We start from the raw sequence: 24,703 nt of genomic DNA, 5'->3' as shown, positions 1-24,703 counted from the left end.
AAAATTACTTAAAAACCCAGGTTGCCAGAGTCTGTAAAGTTTGCAAACCCCTGCGATAAGATAATCACAAGGAGGCACATCAGAAGCATTTGTTTTAATATCTTGTTTTACAGGGTTAAAGCACACTAATCCGATTTTGTTAATGTCAAGAGGTTGAGATTTGGGGAGCATGTTAATAGTTATTTTGATAGAATAACAGTAGTAACAGTAATAATAGAATATTACATGTCATCCACAGATGGGGATGCTAAACTGGATAATTTTTTAAAAGAAAAAAAAAATACATCTCAAGATATTTGCCATTGACATTAGTTACACAAATTCTTTTTGTCCTATTTCCTGTTGTCCTTTACTCATTCACACACAAAACATTTTATAATCGTATATACATTCTTTTCTGTTTTACGTACATGACTGCAAAACAAATTTCCCTTTTAAAACGAAAAAAAGACCAACAATTCCCATACATACTGTGCAAGAGACAACATTTCCATTCTTGTGGACAGTAACAATATTAATATTGACAGTGCAGTGATCGTACCAACAACTACAGATGCAATCATAAAAACGTGATAAACCAGAAATTTTACGGAAAGACTTGATAAATGAGCTGGGTACCCATTCAAACAGCCACAATCTTCAATGGAAGCTTTTGCGAGGAAGATCAGGATTACTGCATTAAATGTTTAAAAAAAAAATGGAAAGAACAAAAATACAAAGTCTATCTCCTTCACTTTTGTCCATTTAAGTCCACTTGCTCCTTCATACAAATGAGAAGGAATTGAGTAAGAAAATCCTTTCAGTATCCACAGTTATGTATAATTGCAACAGTTTTTTCTAAACTCCAAAGTTTCATCCCTTGCTCATGAGTTCAGGTGTTCCACCTGTATGGCGGAAGCCTCCACAGTGATGCAGAGGTCTTTGTGAGGGGAGATGTCAGACACACTGACAGTTTTATACTGGACATCAGCAGAAGTTAATGGTTTGTACTGGTTCAGGTCGAATATGCACGGTTGACCGAAGACGTCGGTCCTCTCGACTCGGCTCTGTGCGTCTCCTTCCGAGCCGCCTCCATCAACACGGCCTGGGCTGTGGCTTTGCTGGGTTGATCCAGGTGGAGACGGCAGCATATCTGGGGCATGTTTGCGCATGTGTTTCATCAGATACGTCTCCTACAGGCAGAGAGAGATGCATATTAGTATCATCTTGAGAACGGGAAGCTGCTCATTTATGGTGTGAGATTAGGTGTTCATGTTTGTACCGAGGTATATGTGCGGTTGCATAAACCGCAGGAGTATAGCTTAGCGTGCTTGACTGTGTGAGTGGACAGATGAACCTCCAGGCTGGCTGCATCTACATAACCACGGTTACAGTGGTGACACTTATACGGTTTGTCCTTGTTGTGCTGACGCCGATGAGACTGGAAAATATTGGAAGAAATATTGAAAAGACATTTCACTAAAAAATGAAAATTCTGCCATTTACTCACCCTAGACTTTTTTTCAAATGTGTCAAAAGCTCTCTTCCAATTAATGAAATTAAATGGGGATCAGGGGTTGTTAAGCTCCACAGAGCACCATAAAATCATCATAAAACAACCCATATGACTTAGACGATTAATTCAAGTGTTTTGAAGCTTAGTGCGAGGAACAGAGTGAAATGTAAGTAATTATTCAATGAAAATGTTGCAAGCAGGGTTGTGCAAAACTCAAAATTGATTATAATTTATTATAATTTAAAATAACTCAATTTATTCCTGTGATGGCATTCCTTACTTCAGTGTCACATAATCCTTCGGAAATCCTTCTTATATTCTGCTTTGCTGCTCAGTAAACATTTCTTTTTACATTCTTATTTCTAATAAAAGAAATTCAGGATTCTTTCATGAACAGAAAGTTTATTTAAAACAGAAATCTATTGTAACATCATGTCTTCTTTACTGTCTTTTTATCAATTTAATGTATTTTCTGAATTAAAGTATTCATTTAATAAAACTTAGACTTAATACACTTGACCCCAAACTTTTGAATCTATAACTATCTGAATCCTTAAACATTTTTCAAAACTTTCAAAAAGGCTTTCAATAAGCTAAACATCAGAAATTGTAGACAAACTACTTTTCTAGTTAATTTACAGTTACAATGACATGATTTCTTTAAAATCCAATTTATTTTAATATTAATTTATTGTATTCAAATTCAAATAGCAATTTTGCATTCTGTTTGCTACCTTACATCAAACTTAAAGGTATTCTCAATTAAATTCTAAATTTCACACGTCCTTCAGTCATAGTCCCCATTTACCTTCATATAATGGAAGAGAGCGTTCAGGTTTTGAAAGACATGAGAGTGAGAAAAGGATTCCTTACTCCTTAAGGAAAACTGTAAATTAATATTCTAAATAGGAGTGACACTTAAATAATCGACTTTATAGTAGAGCTGCACAATTCTACAGAGCCACATGCGCTCGGAGGGACATGGTGATGATAAAAAGGGGCTCTGTACAATTCAGAATCACAATTTTTTGGGGGTTTAAAATGGAGATCAAGATTCTCCCATGATTCTGAATAAACAACTATTCAAATTTTCATGAAATTTACTTGTTAATTGCTGCAGTCTATTTATTAATTTGAATAATCGGTTTAAATGAATGATTTAATGACTCACTCATAAATACTTCACTTGTTTCATTACTGGATGAATCAGCATTTTTAAACGAATCTCCTGAATGAATAATTCAATGACAAATACATTTTATACAGACAAATAGTCAATTGTCGCCACCTACTGGTGTAACGATGTAATTGATACAATCTTTATCTGAAGCGTCAAGTTGCATTCAAGGGGTGATTTACTGATTTTTTTTTATCACTACCTAAGGAATCAGTGTTTATATCCGAACTATAAACTTTTATCCCAGTACTTCTGTGATAATTTGAATTATTGTAACAGAAATAATGATACTGTGTGTGGTTGAAAGACTGTTTGTGAAGCTGTTTTATATATGACAACTGCTTTCTCTGGCTCAGCAGCAGCACAAATGCATATTTGAATGTTCACTGTGATCATCCTTGTCAAAGGTTTAATAGACATAGCAGAATTCTTGTAATTTAGAGATCGCATTCTTTTAACAATTAATCGTGCAGCTCTACTTTAGATTTAAATAGAGAAACAGTACTTTTCTCACCTGCAGATTAGAGAGCTGAGTGAAAGACTTCTCACAACCCAAGTGTGTACATTTGTACGGCCTGTCTCCTGTGTGGATCCTGAACAGGCACAAAATGTATGCCAAGAGGTAAAAAATGAATGGAAAACTAAACTGAGTATGTATGGTTAAGAACGAGGTGTACAAAAAGCCATAAACAAATGAAAAAACAAAAACATGTCCATTACTGCACCTGTGGTGTTGCTGTAAGTGACTGAGCTGTCTGAAGGTCTTCTGGCAGTAGTTACAGGTGTAAGGTTTAACTCCTGTGTGGATTCGTATATGCTGAGCAAGGTAGCTTGTGTTGGCGAAGGATTTCGAGCAGTGAGGACACTTATGAGGTTTGGATTCTGTGTGGTTTCTGTAAAGGAAAGACAAACATGCTTACCTATGGACTCATTCAATAATTTATAGACGCTACACAAATATTTGACATGACAATATTGTTCATTTCTACACTCACTCTGCTGATCTTTCTTTGGTGGTCCCTACTGCCAACAAATGTCAAAAGTGCGCAGTGTATTTCGAAGACACATTTGGAAGTGGTGTGGTAGGTGTTTGAATGAGGTCACAGAAAGGGCAGATCCATTTCTCAAAAAAACATTAGCACTCAATCCTCACAGGAACTCTGTGGGACAGAACCCAATCCCATGTCCAAGTGCGATCAACAGTAGACGAAACCTTTACGTGACCTCTATTTCAGAGCGGGGCAGAACCTCATAAAACTTCCACAGTCAAAGAGAACTAGGCTTTCACTGACAGCTTCAATTTCAGTTCAATCCTTCAGTCGGTGTGTGTAAGACTCCACAGTGTGGTGTAAAAAATTTAAGTAGTCCGCAGTAATAAAAAGTGTGCCAGAGGAGAAATAAATTATACAAATAGAGAAAAGAAAATGTAGAAAAATTAAATGATACTTCTTTCATTCTTTTGAGATGGAAAATAACTTTTCCTGACCATTAGTTTCTTCTAGCAACTTTTCTTCCAGTTCATCAGTGAGACATTTAAAGTGCAATCCACCCACTACACATGGTGACATCATGCTATAGCTGACTTCACCATTATAAAGACTGTGTGGTATATATTTAAACAGTCCATTAGAAATAAACTTGCATTTAAGGAAACCATCACCAGAGTATGTTGCTATAGCAACAAGGAAAAGAGCATGAGGCCCTGTTGTCAACCTTTCCAACGTGACCGTGTAATGTCTCAGGGGGCGAGCACCCAGGACACGTGTTTGTGTTTAAAAACTGCTAGATGAGCACAACGGAAAGCAGAATGCGGAGGTCACAAGAAGCACTTTAAACGCCCAGGATTAGTCAGGTATACATAAAGTAGGTGGGTTGAAAATACTGTTAGCTACCACTTTCGAAGTGAACAAAATTAAGTAAATAAATAATAATAATAATAATTAGCTTTTATGAAAAGTAATGCTGCAGAGAAACTTTTTTATTTAGATTTGTCAAGCACTTTTTCTTTTTTCTACAAAAAAATATTCACATTTTGTTAAATATCTTTCTTTTCTCTCCAATTTTTCACCACACTCACAATATTGAGATACATTATAATGGTCCGAGTACCAATAATTTTATGCATTTATATTTTTATGTAATAAAAATTAATACAGAATCAGATGTTTTCAAACCAGGGTCCAAGAAACCTCAGGGTTTGCTTCAGTACAATAATAATAATAATAATAATAATAATTTAATTTACAAAACTTGTTTTTATATTATAATATGAAACTTAATATTTTTCTCAGACATTATAAATGGGTCTTTATTGATGAAAATCTGCAGCAGCCTTTATATTTCAATTTTTTTAAAGTAAATATCAAAATGAATATCCATTATTCATATGCACATTATAATGTTGTGATGCCTAAATACATTAATCATTTATAACTACTGATTTAAGTTTCTGGTAACACTTTTCTTAAAGTCTTTATATATAATGCATTATAGAAATATTTTAATGTATTAATTATGCCTTGTATTGCACCTTACAATGAATTGTAAAATTCTCATAAATAATTGTAACCACAGTTACTTTTGCAATTCAGTTTTACAATTCTTTGTTATGCCTTTTAAAAGTATAATTCATTAAAAAACATTAAAAAAACAACAACCAATTTCAGATGTAACAAGGAATCTTCAAATAAAATAATGCATCATCTTAACTTTGGTTACAATTATTTATGAAAAGATTTAATGCATTATTACATACATTATATGAATATCTTTATAATGCATTATACATAAAGGTTTTCAGTAAAGTATTACCAAGTTTTTTTTTGTGTTTTAATTTCATTTTAGAACTGAAATATCAGCAATTTATTCGTATTTGGTCATATAGGACAAACGCTATAGATGACCAACACGCTGATTCTTTCTTTAAAGTGTTTAATGCAGTTTAAATTTCGATATCATATCTTCTGCAATGTGTATCGATATCGTGAGGAAGTTGGCGAACTCACACACAGACACTCCCGCAGTCCACTACCTATACTAAAGTCCATCACACACACTCTCCACCACCCGCCTGCTTTGCCACAGACACCCACACACAAACACACACACACGCTTGTGGTGCGGTGCTGAATACCGTGTGTGCTGCTGTAAGTGACTGAGCTGTCTGAAAGCCTTCTGGCAGTAGGAGCAGGTGTAGGGCTTGGCACCGCTGTGGATGCGGATGTGCTGGGCCAGGTAGCTGGTGTTAGCGAAGGATTTGGAGCAGTGCGGACACTGGTGAGCTTTCACCTCCGTGTGCGACTTGGAGTGCAGCTGCATATCTGACTTACTGCAGAACGTCAAACCACACATCCGGCACCTACAGACAGAAAAACACACACACCAAGGGGTGGACAGAGGGATGAGAGAGGAGGAAAACATGGGAGAAGACAAAGTACGGATGAAAACGGGACAAAGAGAAAAGGAAAGTTACCAGCCTGTCCATCAATAGTGAAAAGAGAAACATGAGACACGACAAACAGGCAAGAAAGAGACACAACACAAGCGGGAGGGTGAGAGACGAGGAGGTCAGTGGAGAACGATCCAGAATGAAATCATAGACCCTGGCGCTAGAAAAGAAAAATGAGATGGAGAGGCCAGAAACGCGAGTGCAGATGGGTGACAGAAGTGTGTGTGTGTGTGTGTGTGTGTAGCTGATGCTGCACATGCTAATGAGCCGAATAACACACACTTCTACAGAAGCACAGCAGACAAACTCGTTGCGAAGCCTTGAAGCCGGCGAGGAATGTGTGTCAGCCCGGAGGGACATGCATTTCTGCCATATGAAAATGAAGTGCCTTAGGAATTCCTGCCTCTGTCTTTGCCTCTTCTAATAGATTGTAAGAAACACACACTGAGGTCATGCTGAGCTCATGTCTCTTTGAAAATCCATACCTGTATGTTTTACCACCTTCTTTCCCAGCATGCCCTTCTTCTAGGGACAGACTGTAAGGGTTGGCAGAATGATGCTACAGAGAAAAGGAAAATCAGTCAAAAAACAAAAACAACCTGTTGTTAAAAACTAGATTGGTCACAGTAAGATTTATTTTCTATTGTTTATAATGTTACAAAAAATTTCAAATAAATTTCTGTTCATTAAAGAAACCTGACAACTGTTTTCAACATTGATGACATGTTTCTTGAGCACCAAATCAGCAATAAATTTATTTCTGAAGGATCATGTGACACTGAAGACTAGAGTATGTTTGCTGAAAATTCTGATTTGCCATAACAGAAATCAATGCTATATATATATATTAACTTTAAAATTAACTTTTTTTTTTTTTTTACTGTATTTGGACCAAATAATGCAACCTTGGTGAGCATAAGATACATATATATATATTATTTTAAAATCTAACCAACCTCAAAATTGTGACCAATAGTGTATCTGGGCTAATCACCATTTTTTTAATTAAGAAAATGTACTTAAAAAACGATTTCACTATATGTTATTAACGTGTTGTTATACCTGTCCTGAAAGACCCAAAATCAAAGCATCTGTCCCAGTAGGTGAGCCAATCAACGGGAGTGTGGCTTTCTTCTTTCTGCCCCGTTTCGCCGGTAACGGGATGATGACCGGTGAGCAGGTCAAGGAGTCATTTCTCTTGTCTGGTGGAGTCATGCAAGAGTAAAATGCTTTAATTATTTGACACAAGACTGATGAGAAAATAAAAAGTATCTGTGACCATTTCGGGCATATCAAACACTCAATAAACCGACTCAATAAAAGATTGAGTTAATCGAAATTAGTGCTTAATCATATCTCACCAAAAATCATAACACGTGCATGTCTATGTTTATGTAAAATAAGGTGCATTACCCGTTTGGACTGTTATCATGGTGGTGGATGGATGTCCATGAATAAGGGACTGAGCAGATGATACTGGAGACACCAGAGTGACCAAACCCGCTAGAAAGAGTGTGGAAGTGATGGAAGACTTATCAAAGTGTAGAAACGTAATGATAGTGTAAACTAATGAGAAAAGACCCTGTGGCAGTTTAACAAACACACACACAGTACCTGCCGTCATGATGCCTGTAGGCGGTACCGGCACCACTGTGATACTGTGTGAGGAGTGAGACGGTTGTGCATGCTCTTGTTTTAGTGTCCTTGCTGTCGTTGTATCTCTGGACCCCCCAGAAACCGCCACCACCGCTGTGGTGGGATAGTGGGCGGGGCCATGCGAGTAGGTGGGGCTTTTGTCCTGAACAAGCTGCTCCTTTACCTTATTGAGAAATACAGCATTCTCAATCTAAAACCAAACAGACAAAATTGGGTTAGACAAATAAGATAAAATAAGAGTATTTTTATTATTTAAAAAAAAAAAAAAAAAGTATTACTTTTTTCCCCATAATGGTTTAAAAAAGAAGACTTATTTTCACCAAGGCTGCTTTTATTTGATTAAAAACTAAAGTAAATTGTGAAATGTTATTACAAGTTAAAATGGTAAGATGGCAAAGCTGAATTTTCAATTTAATATTACAATTTTAGGCAAGGAAAGGCAAGGCAAGTTTATTTATATAGCACATTTCATACACAATGGCAATTCAAAGTGCTTTACATAGAAGAAATAAAAATAATAAAAATAAATAAGAATAATTAAAACAGTTTAGAAAAATAAAATACAGTAAACTACAAAAAGTCGGACGAACAGCGGCACAGTGCTCATTCAGTAATGCACAGCTAAACAGAAGTGTTTTGAGTCTGGATTTGAATGTGACCACTGTAGGAGCACATCTGATCTCTTCTGGAAGCTGGTTCCAGCTGCGGCTGGCATAATAGCTAAAAGCCGACTCGCCATCTCCAGCACTGTATATGCATCAGTATGTCCTTGGTGTTGTATTTTCTTTTAATTTGTGCAAAAAAAAAGATTTTTTTTTTTTTAAAAGCCGACTCGCCATGCTTAGAGTGAACCCTTGGTATTTTTAGCTGATATGATCCTAATGATCTGAGTGATCTGTTGGGTTTATATTCAGTGAGCATATCTGCAATGTATTGAGGTCCTAGGCCAGTGGTTCCCAAACTTTGAACAGGCATGTACCCCCTGAGACATTATAGATCTTCTGGAGTACCCCCAACACCACCAATTGTTAACAAGTTTTTAAAAAAAATTTATTAACATTTATTTTTTATCAATTTTGTCGAGAATAGTGAATAGAATCATAAACATATGATACAAATCTCATCAAAAGTCATCATATGATACAAATGTGCTGAATATAATGATTTTAAACATATGCACCCAATCTCACACACAATAGGCCTACAACACATATCCAGCAACATCTCATTAAAGCTATTGTTTACTTTTCACATACTGATAAGTATTGCTTTTCACATATGATAACATTGTATATTTTCTTAACTTCTCTGCTGTAAAATAATAATAAAAAAGAGAACACATTAACAATAGTAAACTAAATAGTAAACCGTAAACTAAATTGTAGTAAGCCACACAGAATAGGCCTACCACCTCTCCATCCACATCACCAGTTTAATCAATGCGAGGGATGTGCCTGGATGTTCTTACATAATGCAACGATGTTAGGCCGAATTGGGGACAGTTTCAGTCTTAGATCATTTTCCACAAACAGTCTGTAGCCTACCTATACTTGGTCTTAAGAAATAGAACCGACGCCTTTTTTTCACGCGACACGCAATCGGAAGCGTTGGAAGCGTTTCCAGGCAAAATAGAGTAGGAAAAGATGTTAATATGTTGACGGCAAAATAGGCTATAGAATATATTTCGTTCTGTATTGACAGGTGCAGTATTTGAAAATCGATAATATTTTTTTACATTACATTTATATTTGCATTTATGTCAAACGCTAGACACTTTCCAACATCAAAATGACATTTATTAATATGTATTCATGTCAAAATGACATATAAACATCTTTTCCTACTCTATTTTGCCTGGAAACGCTTCCAACACGCTTGCGTGTCGCGTGAAAAATAGGCGTCGGTTCTATTTCTAGCATGCACGCGTGTGTCACGCAGGCAGTGTGCAAACTCTAACCTGTTAACATGGGAGCCGAAATAAAAACGGACACGCCACGCAGCTGAGACGCTTACGCCACGCAGGCAGTGTGTCGCCGGCCTTAGATCTTTTTTCGCGTACCCCCTGAAATCAGTCCACGTACCCCCAGTTTGACATCCGTGGTCCTAGGCCATTGAGTGATTTATATATCAGTAATAATACTTTAAAATCAATCCTAAATCTAACTGGGAGCCAGTGTAAAGACCTGAGGACTGGTGTGATGTGTTCATATTTTCTGGTTCTGCTCAGATTTTAAATAAATAAACACATTTTAAATAAATGTGTTCTATTGTAATATAATCTTGTGATGCAAAGCCACATTTTCAGCATCATTACTCCAGTTTTCAGTGTCACATGATCCTTCAGAAATCATTCTAATACGCTGATTTACTGGTTTAAAAAACATTTCTCATTCTCCGGCCAAATCAGTGAATATTGATAACTTTCCAGTGTCTGTTTCTAAACAGGATAAAAGTTTGGGTGTCATCTTTGACAGTACTCTATCATTCAAAGCACATATAAACAGTGTCATTCGCTCTGCATATTTCCACATTCATAATATTAACAGACTTCGTCCGGCTCTCTCAGTAAAGAGCACTGCAATTCTTATTCATTCTTTAGTCACTTTCCGTATTGTTTACTAAAACGCTCTTTTTTATGGCCTGCCTTCAAAGCTTCTCTACAAACTCCAGTAATTCAAGAAAAACAAGAATTCAGCTGCTCAAATTATCTGCATAACTCCTCTAGCTGAACACATTACTCCCATACTACAACACTTGCATTGGCTCCCAGTTAAATATCGTATTGATTTTAAAAATCTTCTTCTTCTTACTTGCAAGGCACTCAATGATCTTGCCGCTTCATATTTTTCTGACCTTCTTCATATTTACACTCTTACTCCTACTTTAAGATCATCTTCTGCACTCACTCTTGTTGTACCTCGAACTTGCACTACTTCTATTGGGTCCCGAGCCTTCAGTCATGCGGCTAAACTTGTTGCCACAGGAAGTGCGAAACAGTTAAAGTCTTCATGTTTCAAATCTCGCCTTAAGACCCAACTTTACAGACAGGCTTTTATGAGATTACTTTTATGCTTGTATCAAGTCTATCCAGGCTGATTTATTATCAATGCTGAAAAACAGTTGTGCTGCTTAATATTTTTGTGGCATTCATTTGAAATAGAACAGCATTTATTTGATTTAAAAGTCTTAATTATCACCTTCAATTGAATGCTTCCTTGCTGAATACATTTTCTTTAAAAAGTCTTACTGAACCCAAACTTCTGAAAGGTACTGTATATGATGTAAAATACTATATAAAGCATGCAAATGCATTAATTTGGTACTATATTAATGCTATTATAGGCCAGGCATAAAATGCAATTGGGTCAAATCAACCAAATTTCGGAAACTTCCCCAGCTCAAATTTTTTATTTTTTTGTTAATATTTTTTCTATAGAAAGACAAACATAAATAGTGATAAAAGCCAAAATAATAAATGTCACAGATGTATATCCACTATTTTGTAGAGGGGGGTCAAAATAAAAAAAATTCACCTGAGATTTGGAGTCAATTTACAGGGGGGTAAAACTGTCTTTAGAAAGATGGCCGCATCATTATTTTATTTTTACATAGAGATTAGTTGGTCTATTAGTAAAATCGGTTGACTTTAGCAATCTTTCTTTCATTAAATGCTAACAGTGACACAAGAAGTGCTTTTTGCCTCAAGTTGACATGCCTGTAACTCTAAAAGTATTCAAGATATCTTAATATCCTTCTAGATTCTCATTCTTAATAAACTTTACTTTTGAAATCTTCATTTTCAAGGCCTTATATTTTTCAGTCCCATAGATATGGGGATCTCAAAGCAGCTTGATGTTCAAATTGTTGAATTTTACCCATTTCCAGTGATCGAAAACCAAATGTGGTCCACTTTGCACAAAGCTAAAACTTACTGCATTTAAAAGAGGAACATCTGAAGAATAAATAATGTTTAAACTAGAAATGTATCTTGTTTCCCTCTATTAACTAGTGTCAACTAGTCTCACCTCTGTACAGATAAAACGTTGTCAAAATGATTCCAGTTCACATGGATACACGGAAGCGCCAAAAAATTCTGTATTATGAATTTTTAAGGCCAGACAAGTAGTTAGACTGAACACGTAATATGCGTGCACGCCGTCTGCGTCTTTGCGGATTCGTATCTTTAGGGTTTGCACGGAGATGATAACATTTTCCATCGCTTGCGCCTTGGAACCTATTCCAAGGTTTGCGTCCTCGAGCCGCCGGACACTGTTGTTGTGCGGATGAGCAGGCCGGAGTGAGTTAAGGGTTTTCTGTTAACAACAGTGTTGTGTAAGCGGCCCCAAAGTTAATAACTAATGATCTTTGCAACGGAAGTGAATCAATCAAAACTAACTTTAGCTGGATAATAACTTTATTCTAGAGCTGCTGTAAAGCCAGAACAATCTATGTTACTTTAATATCCTATTATCACTGTAAAGCTGCTTTGAAACAATCAATATTGTTAAAAGCGCTATATAAATGAAGGTGACTTGACTTGACTATTAAAAGAATGGCATAAAACATAACCAGAAATCCACTGGAAATGGTTAAGTTGAGGCACATTAACTTGCTCTCAAAAGTGTATTTATAAGAATCTATATTTGAATCAGTTTTAGGGATATTTGGAAGATGGGATTTTGTTCATTTTAACTTCTGAAGCTACCAAGAGTTCAAATATGCAGTATCGTAACTACACGTAACCACATTGACATCCATATATATATATGAGATTGAACCATGAGGGGCCTTAAAAATGAAGATTCCAAAAGAAAAGTTTCATTAGAACAAGAATCTAAAATGACATTAAGATACCTTTAACACTTGAATTAAAGAAATGTAAATTTCTGAAAAATGTGAGGTGTGTTGTATTCAATTGTTTTGATGGGGGAAACAAGATATATTTCAAGTTTTAGTGTTATTTGTTCTTCAGACATTTTTCTTTAAACACAATAACTATCAGCTGTTTAAAAAGTAACCTACATTTGGTTCTTGACCATTGAAAATGGGTAAAATTCAGCAATTTGGACATGGAGGCACATTGAGGTCCCCATATCTATGGTACTGAACCATATAGGGTCTTAAACATTTTTTTACAAAAGGAAAGTTTATTAAGAATGAGAATCTAGAAGGATATTAAGATATCTTTAATACTTTCAGAAACAATTTTAGAAAAATTATCTTTATGGCAACAAATGTTTTTTGCAATTGAGCTGATAAAAAAAACAAGAAATTTAACATTTTAAACAAATTAAACATTTCTAGTTTTAAATTATTAGTTTTTTTTTAGATATTCCTCTTTAAAAGAAAAAGTATCAGTATGCAAAGTGACCCACATTTGGTTTTTGACCACCTTAAATGTGTACAATTGACCAATTTACTCAAGGAGCCGCATTAAGATCTCTGAGATTGAACCATCGAGGGCCTTTAAAAAGAAGACACCCAAAGGAAAGTTTGTTAAGAACCAGAATCTAAAAGGATATTAAGATATATTTAATACTTCTTAAGTTACCGAACACAAGAAGTGCTTTTTGCTATTTTTGAACTGTCACGGTTGGCATATAATGAGACAGACAAAGTTTGCTAAAGTCAACTGATTTTACTAGTAGACCAACCAATCTCTCTGTAAAAATAAAATAATGATGCTGCCATCTTTCTAAAGTCATGTTTACCCCCCTGTAAACTGACTTCAAATCTCAGGTGAAAATGGTAATACTGACCCCCCTCTACAAAATAGTGGTTTACTCAGTAAATATACATCTGTGACACTGAATATTTTGACTTCCGTCACTATTTATGTTTATCTTTCTACATAAAAAATATTAACAAAATAAAAAAATGTTGTCTGGGACCTCTGGTTGAGTTGACACGGAATGACCCAATAATCAATTTTCAAACTTAGACAGCTAAAATATGCATACCGGTGTGCTTACCTGTCCCTGCACAGGAGACCAAAAGTATGAAGAATTAAAATGGGAATCCTCCATCATCCCTGAGAAAAGAAAGTAGGCATTTTGATATTCAAAAACTGTGTACACATTGTAACCTTTGACCTTACAGATAGGAACATAAAATGCTATTTTATACATTAAAATAATAAAAAAAACTTTACATGTGGGGTTTATAATTTGATAAAAGATACATAAATAAAATAATAATAATTTCACATTTTACAAATTAACTTTTTTAATAACACAATTATAAATGAAATTGGACAACATGAATTATGCAGGACATTTTATTCAGGAAGAACTGGTGTCTGTCATGAGTCTATGTATGGTCAACACAACACTGCAACAAATAAATCATGCGTTTCATATAAGCAAGTTGTTATAAACTTAATACGTGACTGTAATACATATTATCCATATGACAGAACCAGTACCACTCGTGAATCTGTGTTCAGGTTATATTTTTACAGATGGCGTCTATAAGCTCTTGCGTCTATATGGATGCAATTTTTCATAATGTTGCGGAGAAGAGAATGTGCTTTGCTTTATTCTTTATTAAAAGCGATGCATTGTAAAATCCTGTTTTTTGACCATATTATGAAATATTCAAATATGTATTTGCAAATAACCAATTATATCTAAATATTTGAATATTATTGACAGGCTGGGGCGAATCTACTGTGCGATAACCGAGGCGGATCTGCAGCCCACAGCATGACGTTACCCGTGCATTCACTCTACTGTCGGCTAAAATAAAAAAGGAAAGGCGAAAAAGGATAGAAAAAAACAGAACAAGTGGGGGAAAAAACGTCGACGCTGGAACCGAGGCGGTTTTACGCAGACTTCCGGCACATGAGTGTCGACGATCGGGCGACAGCAGCGCCAGCGGCTCACATCAACAGCCAAAAACAAGCTTCAAAGTGAAAAATAAAGACTGATTACCAGCTCCCAAGACTTTAGCTTCGCCCGCCGGGGATTTCCTCCAATCAGGATAGTTTGAGAAGTCTTTCCGAACCCACCCGATTAAAGAATTTCAATGTTTTTTTTTTTCCTCCCTTGTGTTTTTTTTTCTATTTTTTTCTATTCTTACGGAGTTGGCCGAACTGTCTACACAGCACTTCCTCCCGAGCGGCGCGAATGATGCCCGTGCGTGTGGACGTCATTTCCGTCTAGTAAGGTCAAACATATCCAAGAATTGTTCTCAACACGTTAATTATGCTTTTAAACTAAAATACATTATTTTGTATTATACAAAAAATGTAATTTAGAGTTTAAAAACCTTTCGACATAAAAAATATTGACATTTCTGTAAGGCATTTCAATGTTTTCAAATGTATTTACGTTTAGATGAATGTTACAAAGCTTGCTCAATTAATATGTTTGGGTATGCCATGTTTTTTTGTATTTTAAACCTGTATGTATGTGTGTGTTACTTAAAAAATAAAAACATTTCAAAGAAGAGCTGTGTTGTAGTACACAAAGAATAACGTAAGGTTCCAATGCCATGGAAATATCAGGGAATTTTACAATTGTATGGGAATGTAATAAAATTACATGAACAAATAATAAATAACAGAAAATCGAATCTGTAATTTATTATTAGCATTTCGGACAGCCACAATGATTCGTCTTAAATATATTTTTCTTTTCCTCTCTCTTATACTTTGTTCATGTTGTGTGATACCTTAGAAGAAAAAAAAATCATTGTTTAAATTCCACGTGTCCAAACTGACGCACAGCATGGCTGCTCAGAGATAATTAATGTAATATTAATGATACTAGCAGCAGGTAAATGAAACACGAAAGTAAATGTATTTCCCCAATTCCACGCGATGTCGCCAGAGAGATCAGACATGTCCCTTTAGATGAGGTCACATTTTGAATCTGCTGTGCTGATTTCCGGAAGATGAGGTCTGTGTACACGTCTACGTACAGTATCCGTGAGTGTAGTCTGGAGAGCAATAACAATTCCGTTAACCCTTGTCTACAATATCAACCGTGGATTCAATTAATATAAAACATCATCAAAAGCATGCACGTCTAACAAAGAGCTTACTGACTTGACGAGGAATCCCTGCAGTTTGAATTACATCGGCACTGGGTTTGTGCTTACACTCAGTTCAGATGGGGGAGGTGAGGAAACTCCAAAAGAAGTTAAGGCAAATTGAGAACTTGGAAATCAAAATTTCCCTAACTCCCGAGGAAAAAATAAAGGTACAGCATTATCATGGTCTTCTTCACTCACATGAAATATTTGTATCCTCCTACTGGACTCAAAACAGTGCAGAATTTGTGCACAGAACCATACACTCAGACCATATACTGTATGTTCAGTTGGAGGTCTCTGAACTGCCACTTTTCCCACTTCACACATTCAAAAAAGATCACTCAGGAACGACTTACAGAATGGAAACACATAATTTCAAGGATAACTAATGCATTCAGCTAAACCATAACTTTAAGTTTTGTTTTTTATGATTATTGCACGCAAGAAATCTCTAATCTTTTACTCTTTGTAGGTCTCAAAGAAGGTGGAGCTTCGCTCCAGATTGGCTGAGCTTCTGCTGCAGCATTCTGGCCCCCAGCAAACTCAAGGGATTGTGGGAAAAGAGAAGGATAGAATGAAAAGACAAGTGTAAGAAAGAATGAGTGACTAGGTAGGGAAGGGGAGAGCGAGACTGTCGGGGCGCATGAGATTAAACTCTCTGCCGGTGGCTAGTCCTCCACTGTCTGGCATCTAGGCAGTATTGATTCATAATATTTCTTTAAAAAGTCTATGCTTGAACTCCCACATCCAGGCTTTCTGTCTTGCACATTGCTATTTAATAATATAGGTGTTACAACAAAGGTATAACAGGACAAGCGTTTGTTTAACACATTTGGACAGGCTTGAGAATTATGCAAAGTGATATTTTTTTGGAGCTTGTTGATGTTTATTTTTCATGCTAGTGAGGAGGTCACAGAGCAACATGTTGCCCGTCCTCCTGCGCTAAAGATTGCAAGAGAGGAGAGACGAGAGAATGATGGAAGCCAGACAGATGGCAGAGGAGAGACGCATTTCCCCGTCAGCACCAGTGTGGAAGAACAAGAAGGTCAAATTAGTGCACTTATCACACACACAATTACAGTTACTCGCACAGATGTTGATTACAAGCCTGCTTGTCTTTCACAGGGAGTTCTGCCTTATGGCTGTCTCATGCCATGATATAACAGATGGTTCTTTTATCGGCATTCACGGGAGAGAGAAAAAAATGACCTCAGCTTATACAAAACTGTTTGTGTGTCTTCATACATTGCAGATGTCCAATTCCGATCTCGCAAACAAACTTGGGAAAAGTCCAAGTTTCGTCTCAGAACTCTGGAGGGTCACAGTGACATCATCACCTGTGTGGTCGCCGTCGACAATCTTGTGATTTCTGGCAGGTACTGGAACCAATGAGGAATATATATATATAAGAATTTATGACTACCTGACTGTGAAATTGGTGACATATCCGTTAATGCCTCACTCTGCTTCCCTCTTCTCTTTTTTTCACCTACCATTTTAAGTCGAGATACAACAGTTAAAGTGTGGCATGTTCCCACGGCAACAGAGCAGCGCAATTTGGGAGGTCACAGCGGTGGAGTCACCTGTCTCAGTGCACCACCTCCAGAGTACTGCAGGAGATTGGGTACACACACAACAGACTCACACTCTCTCAAGCCCGGGAAAGTAAAGAATAATTGATCCTGTTGACGGGGCCAGCCGGTTGATACAGATGTACCCACGATTGTTCACTCATCCTTTATGCTCTCTCTCCTTTCTCCCACCTCTTTTGTTCCAGCTACTTATGCCCTCCTTCCCATCTGTCCCTTTTGCTCTCCATCACTCCCTGTCCTGCTGTTTTGACAGTGCATTTGTTCTTCACATCCTTTGTCCTTCGTTCTCCCTTTTCTCATGTCCTGCAGTCACTCTTATTTTTTATCTCATTCTCTTGATCTGTTTTTCTGCAGCACGTGCATTCGACTTAGCTGACAAGGAAAGATTTGTTCTAAGTGGTTCCACAGACTGTTGTGTGAGAATATGGGCTTTGAGCTCGGGTGAGTCACACACACACACACACACACACACACACACACACACACACACACACACACACACACACACACACACACACACACACACACACACACACACACACACACACACACACACACACACAAATATATGTATATATATATATATATATATATATGTCCACGTTAAATTGTTACAAAAGATTTCCATTGCAAATTAATGCTGTTCACTCTTCACCTTTACCGGACGATACATTTTTCTAAGATAATCATGTTTAATATTTCAATTACTACAACTGTGGTTAAAGCTGAATATATGACATAATATATTAAAATTTTGATGTGAGTTATATTTTCATAAAACTATTTGAAAAGAATAAAAAAAAACTGTTCTATATATCAGGAGATAAAAAGTTATATTGGTCTAAATTATTGATGTTATTCCTTATGTTTTGGTAACAAAACTTGCAGGACTAATTCAATTAATGTCTTGTGTGTGTGCTGAATGTCTGAATTGCAGTTCAGTAAATCTCACCTCCTCTCATTCCAAATTCCGCAACCTGTGATGTGTGAGCAATGTGATTCAAATTCACACTCATGAATCAAAAGAATGACAGTTTTTAAAATTCGGAATATTGCCAAACCATGCTTAAAATGTAGAGTGGCATTAGAAATACTCGTTTTAAATGTTCCTAAAAAAAAGGTTGATGTTCTGTTGTAATGGTTGCAGTGTGTTCTGAATGTCCATTATCTGAATCCCAAGAATCAAGTCATTATATAACTGGTGTAGAGGGTACTCGCTCCTTTTTTGGAAACTGCTATTTTTTCCCAACCCCTGCTGATGAGGGTGAATTAAACTCAAGTGTGTTTGGGGTTTGCATCACATGCTGATTTTGTTACTCCTGCAGGTCAGTGTGTTAAATCCATCTACACCTTCAATGCAGTCACAAGCCTGTGCTTCATTCCTGAAGGAGAGGGCTTCATTGTTACTGGTTCAGGTACAGTAGGTATCTCTCTCTCTCTCTCTCTGTGTGTGTGTGTGTGTGTGTGTGAGAGAGTGAGGGTGAGTTGACCATGCCTTGCATCAGTCTCGACATATCAGGTGCATCTTAAGCTCAGTGTTATTGATCTTACTCTAGATGCTGGGAAGCTGCAGGTGTGGAGCTGGAGCTCGCAGGAGAACTGTCAGTCAGTGAACGCACACCTGGACGCTGTCACCACAATACAGGTGGGCGAGCGCCATGGCAACAGAACTGTGCTGGCATCTAGAACTTTCCCAGTCTGCCCTTTAGAGCAGCACATGTTTAAAAAAAAAAGAAGAGATTGTGCCTCCGCTCAAAGCTGAAGTGTTGCCTGTAGAGGAATCCCTTGAGAACACGTTTGCTTCTCGGGCGATCTTAAAGTTCACAGAAATGTACAAGCTATTAAATGCCAACATTTAAACACTTTTCTTCTGCAAGCTCTGTCTCTTATAACTTAGTGAATAATGATTGCAAAGAAGACTATGAAATAAAACTGGGCAGAACAATATATTATAAGGAAATCAGATACAGAATAGAAGTAAATAAATTCTGTTGCAATTGTGAGAATACTGTAACATCAAACAGCGGTGACTCTTTTCCATATTTAATACTGTTAGTTGGCATGAGTTGTCATGGAAACACAGTGGCATTTACCCTCCATTCTCTCTCTCTCTCTCTCTCTCTCTCTCCGCAGTCCCAGGGTCCTCTGCTGTTCAGTGGCTCCGCCGAGGGATGCGTGTGTGTGTGGGAGGTGTACGGTAAAGGGCCGGAGCCCCTCCGCAGGCTGCACCTCTGGGGCCCAGAAGTCACAGGGTGTAGTGGGGATGACGGGGTGAACGGGAGGCTGATTCTGAGCCCCCGCGGTGACCGTGTGTTTCTCTCGTGTGGGAGGGCCAGCATACGAATCCTAAATTGGAGAACGGGTAATATATTGGTACATCTATGGAACTTTAATATTGATATTAATCAGGATTATATTTATTAATTTAATCATTAATTAATATTACTTAGGATTTTAAATATAGTTTTGGGTCGGTACAATTATTATTGATAAATTCACCAAGGTTTCATTTATTTGATTAAAAACTGTGAAATATTATTACAAGTTAAAATAACTCTTTTCTGTTTTATTATATTTTAAAATGTAATTTATTTATTCAAAAATAAATGTCTTATTTCTAAATGTATTTCTTATTCAAAATTTTCTATTTAATATTAAAATTTAAAATAAATGTGTTCTATTGTGATATATTATAAAATATAATTTATTATTGTGATGCAAAGCCGAATTTTCAGCATCATTACTCCAGTCTTCAGTGTCACATGATCCTTTAGAAATCCTTCTAATATGATGATTTGCTGCTTGAGAAACATTTCTTATTATTATCAATTTTGAAAACAGTTGTGCAGCTTAATATATTTGTGGAAACCGTGATACATTTTTTAGCAGTCTTTGAGAAGTTAGAAGGCAGAAGAAATAGAAGGTTCAAAAGAACAGCATTGAAATAGATTTATTTGTAACAATGTAAAAGACTGCGCGCTTGCTGAATAAAAGTATTATTTTCTTTCAAAAAATCTTAATAAAATTTTAAATGATAGTGTACAAGATCTTGGCTAAAAATGTATGCACCCCTTTTAATGGACATAAATGTTGTGATGTTATTTCCATCAAGAGGTGCATACATTTTTGGTTAAGATCTTGTATTGACAATGCAAGAGTCCAGCACTCTGTAAAGTCTCCTCCAGCACATCCCAAAGACTATCAATGAATTTAAGCCCTGGGCTCAGAGGTGCCAAAACATGTGTGAAAATTATTCTTCATGCTCCCTTCCAACCATTCTTTCACAATTTGAGCCTAATGAATCTTGACATTGTCACCCTGAGATATGGCCACGTCTTCCTACATGGTTGTTTAAGAAATGAAAAGCTACACACTCCATCAATTAGGGTTAGAAGAACTGTTGCCAAACATATAACATGCTAGAAACATAATTATCACTGCAATAATGATCCAATCACTGACTCTGAAGCATTTGCCTATTTAAATCCAAACAGCGATTTGTTTTTGTAGCCGAGGCAGTGTATATAATACCATTTTTATAAACAGTTACTCTCATATGTCAATATTTGATAAAAGCAGTCCTCAAATGAAGATATTTCATAAGACATTACATAAAAGTGAGCTGATGAATATACCGTCTCTTTTTTTAAATTAATCTAATCTAAATTAAACCAAATGAACACAATCGACAGCCTAATGCGCCTATGTCAACATAATCCTATGATCTGCCATGAACAACACCATTATTTAGTCAACATCTCATTTTATAAAGCACTTCTCATGGATATGCTGGATTCTGTAGCAATAAATATTTGACAACCCCCATTGGACCTTCATTTGTTCTTTGACTCAGGGCTATTTAACAGATTTATTAATGGAATACATCTTGACTGAGTCTATTCGCTCAGAGCTGCTAATATAATCTGTGTTAAAGTCCCAGTGGCTCAGAGAACACAGGCAGGAGAGGGGGCTGTTCTCCCTAGGGCAGAGAAAGACGTAAAAACATCCAGCGCTTTCAAATTTTAATCCCGTTTTCTCACAGGATATTTGTGCTGAAGGCCATTATCTAAAAAAAACAAAAAAAAACAACAACCTGTAAACAATTACATCAGATAAATCAGAGTTGCTGGTAGGAGCACACTACATGATGTGATGCTCTAATCGAGAGTGCTGAGGTTCATAATGAAGCCAGTTCATCAAACAACTCGTAGCTGGAGCTCTCAAAGAAATAATGAGCTTCTTACAGACAGAAAAAAACATTCGTATTAACAACATAAAACACACAGCAAATTCGGCAGCTATTGACAGAGTAGGAAAGGAGTCCATAAATAGACAGATTATGTGAATTTAATTACTTTTTTTCCCTGGTTTATTTGTGTTTCGGTGAATAAATGTTATAAAGATGTCCCTAATGATGCGTGTTTGCGCTCTCCAATCGTTTGCAGGCGTGATGACTAGACTGACCAATCACAGCAGCACTGGTGTCACAGATTGTGTAAATCAAATACCCGGTCTTTTGATTGGTTCTTGTTTTGACCTCGCTAATGGAGAGAGCAAGATTAACCGTGAGTGATTTTAACATTCATTTAACACCCCTGAAAACTGCAAGAACAGTTTAATCACTCACCCTTTCTTTTTTTTCTTTCTCTCACACTCTTTCAGTGTTCTCACTTCCCCAGTGCAGGTACCTGGTTTCGCTCACCTCTTCAGATCTTCCCAGAATTCTTTGTTATGCTGCGTGGCTAACAGCAAGTGGGGACCACCGTTGGGTCACAGGGGGTCGTGACCTCATTGTATGGGAGCAGCTTCCAGGAAGTTTTAAAAAGAGGTGTGGTTTTTTTAGATATAATGGTCCCTTTCGAGGATCTCAAACCCACTTTGTACATCACAGCCCCATTTCCAAGCCCTTCTCTACCTACTATATGTAATGCATTACAGTATATATCAATTCATAGACATTCACTGACACACAGTTCCTAATATAAGACTCTGCTCAATGTTTAATTTAGTCAGTATATCAATATGTACATCAGTAATGAGATACTGGCTGGAATATAGTATCTTTGGGATGCTTATTAATGAGAAATCTGCAGGAATGCTCCAGGCACTTGACACTGAGAACTGTAGCTCACATCGAGCACTGGATGCAGAGCTGATGATCCTTTGTGGAATAAATATTGATTTCTTTGTAACTACATTTTTGTAGAGTCTATAGATACAGGGTCTCAACGGGTGGGATACAGGGAAAACGAGGCTGAATGCAAATAATCAAATGCAACTAGCCATTTAATTCTGCATATTTAGATTAGCAAAAAATAGACTTCTCATGTTTTTAAAAGGAGTAGAAAATCCTTTCCGTATCTTTTGTTGTTGATGTCAAAGTCTTTGCGTCTAAAATTTTGGCACTTAATCTGTCAGTTGGACGCTAGCCAAATAAGGCTGATGCCAACATTTCATGGAAATTGTAATATCACTGTTTAATTTCAAGGACGTTTGTTTAGTCTTGTGCACACTGCTGGCAAAAACAACTTAAAGTGTCATTAAAATGTCCGTTTTAGCGCTGGTCTTAAACTGGTTTGTCTGTCTTGGGCTGGTCTGTTGGCTGGTTTTAGAGGGGTTTTGGGCACTTTTCAGCTGGGAGACCGGCTTGGTAAACCCCAGCTTGGTTAGGCTGAGAGACCAGATTAAATCATCTAAAACCAGCTTAGACTGTTTTAAGCGGTTTTTTCTTCTTCCAGCAGAGTAATAAACAATTTTGGTGTTGTGTTGGCTCACCACTCAATGTCCAATGTAAAATCCAAAACACTTTGTGTCCAATATTTAATCTGTCACTTGGAAGCTGGCCAAATTAAGCAGATGCCAACATTTCATGTTTAATGTCAATGTTTACTTTCAAGGACATTTGTGCTTACATTTGTACAGTGCTGTCAAAAACATTTTAAATCAACCAAAGTTGGTTTTCTGGTCTTAGCTGGTCTCCCTGCCTGGTCAGGCTGGTCTGTTTGCTGGTTTTAGAGTGGTTTTGGGCAATTTTCAGCTGGATTGGCTGGGAAACTAGTTGTTTGGCGAAATTTTTTAAACGATATCCAGTCATTTAAATAGCAATTTCCACAATTGGGATTATCGCAAAAGCAAAAAGTTTCTCACACAGATTTCGCTCATGCTCAAGTTGGTCTTGAAAGCTGCCTGGACCCTTTTTTGGCCACAAAATTTCACTGAAATATTGCTAATGTGACACCTTAAGCCAGATATGAATAATATTTTTATGTCGAACTGCCTCTGCCTAACTCTTAATGATGCACTTGCTACTTCAAAAGCAGTTTGTATAATGAAGTCATTCCAAACCCATTGACAGCGCGCTGTTGTCAGCAGAGCTGCTTTGCTTTTTGCTTCAGGCTGAGTTAAACATCCTTCTGTCCTTGTAAACAGTGTGACCCAAGTGCCCTGCACTGACGGTCTTCTGTTGTTTTTCCTCTAGAGGCGATGTCACAGTGAGACGAGACAGCCGATTGGAAGATTGTCTTCTGGAATCCGACAGAGACTCAGAAGATGACAATAGTGAGGGTAAGAGAGAGAGCCAAAGACAATGATGTTTTAACCTGTGTTGAATACCAAATATTTAAAACATATTTTAACAATTAGTTTTTTATGTTTTTTTTTTTTTTTTTTATGTATTCAGTTCCAAAGAAAATCTGCAAGAATTCAATGCTTTTCAAGCACTTTATGGACTTACATTTAGAATGTTTTGGAATAAATTAGTTAACAGCATTCAAAAAGTGATGCTATTAAACATATATAATTTATTTCGACAGCCCTAATGAAAATAACTTTTTTTCTCCAGTGGACGATGATGAAGACTCCATAACCCAGGATGCATCTGAAACAGAGGAACCTGCAAGTTCTTCATGGCTGCGTTGTGTTCTTCAGTGAGCGAGAGGAGGGGTGAATGAAAAAAGAGTGCGACAATGGGAAGGAGATTGAAGGAGGGTTAAACAGAATGAATTGGAAAGGAAGAGCGAGAGAAGGCAAGGTCAAGGGATGACGGTGGAGTGCGAGAAATCATGCGAAGGGACTGAAGTGAAACAGATTGACTGACTAGCAGGGAAGAAACAGAAGGAAGAGAGAAACAACAGACTGTTTTCTATGTAAACGTTGATCCAATAAAACCAACCACGTTATGTCTGTGTGCGTGTGAGAGTATTTATCATCGCTGGCACTTCTGTCTATAAATATATATAGCGTTGTTCATCATGTAGGGCTCCCGTCCAATGCTACATTAATGTACATTGATTTTCCTG

The 24,703-nt window shown here is 36.9% G+C and overlaps 2 protein-coding genes across 6 annotated transcripts; one reads left to right on the top strand and one right to left on the bottom strand.

Annotated features, from left to right (window-relative positions):
* Nucleotides 1-79: 79 nt before the first annotated feature.
* znf384b (zinc finger protein 384 b) lies at nt 80-14,847 on the bottom strand. 4 transcript variants are annotated; one of them, XM_082148820.1, is made up of 11 exons: nt 14,709-14,847; nt 13,737-13,807; nt 7,735-7,966; nt 7,534-7,623; nt 7,183-7,322; nt 6,606-6,679; nt 5,806-6,030; nt 3,398-3,565; nt 3,187-3,265; nt 1,262-1,420; nt 80-1,172 (listed from the first exon to the last, which is right to left on the bottom strand). In XM_082148820.1, exons 2-11 carry the CDS (start codon nt 13,803-13,805, stop codon nt 864-866), a joined length of 1,545 nt encoding a protein of 514 aa, XP_082004946.1. In that variant the 5' UTR covers nt 13,806-13,807; nt 14,709-14,847; the 3' UTR covers nt 80-863. The 4 variants fall into 4 exon arrangements, with proteins under 4 accessions (XP_082004946.1, XP_082004947.1, XP_082004948.1 ...); XM_082148821.1 differs by having other exon boundaries at nt 13,749-13,807; XM_082148822.1 differs by lacking the exon at nt 5,806-6,030.
* On the top strand, nt 14,808-24,583 carry LOC309483159 (kinesin-like protein KIF21A). 2 transcript variants are annotated; one of them, XM_082148819.1, is made up of 13 exons: nt 14,808-14,938; nt 16,286-16,401; nt 16,716-16,858; nt 17,066-17,189; nt 17,316-17,437; nt 17,760-17,846; nt 18,731-18,820; nt 18,962-19,050; nt 19,539-19,767; nt 21,851-21,970; nt 22,068-22,233; nt 23,884-23,969; nt 24,247-24,583. In XM_082148819.1, the coding sequence occupies exons 2-13, from the start codon at nt 16,388-16,390 to the stop codon at nt 24,333-24,335; spliced, it is 1,359 nt and encodes a 452-aa protein (XP_082004945.1). In that variant the 5' UTR covers nt 14,808-14,938; nt 16,286-16,387; the 3' UTR covers nt 24,336-24,583. The 2 variants fall into 2 exon arrangements, with proteins under 2 accessions (XP_082004945.1, XP_082004944.1); XM_082148818.1 differs by lacking the exon at nt 14,808-14,938 and adding an exon at nt 15,422-15,980.
* The last annotated feature ends 120 nt before the right edge of the window (nt 24,584-24,703 follow it).

This window comes from Leuciscus leuciscus, assembly GCF_965113295.1.
Source record: "Leuciscus leuciscus genome assembly, chromosome: 20".
Taxonomy (NCBI): domain Eukaryota; kingdom Metazoa; phylum Chordata; class Actinopteri; order Cypriniformes; family Leuciscidae; genus Leuciscus; species Leuciscus leuciscus.
The sequence above is the reverse complement of the archived record's forward strand: the minus strand, read 5'-3'. Positions and strand labels throughout refer to the sequence as shown.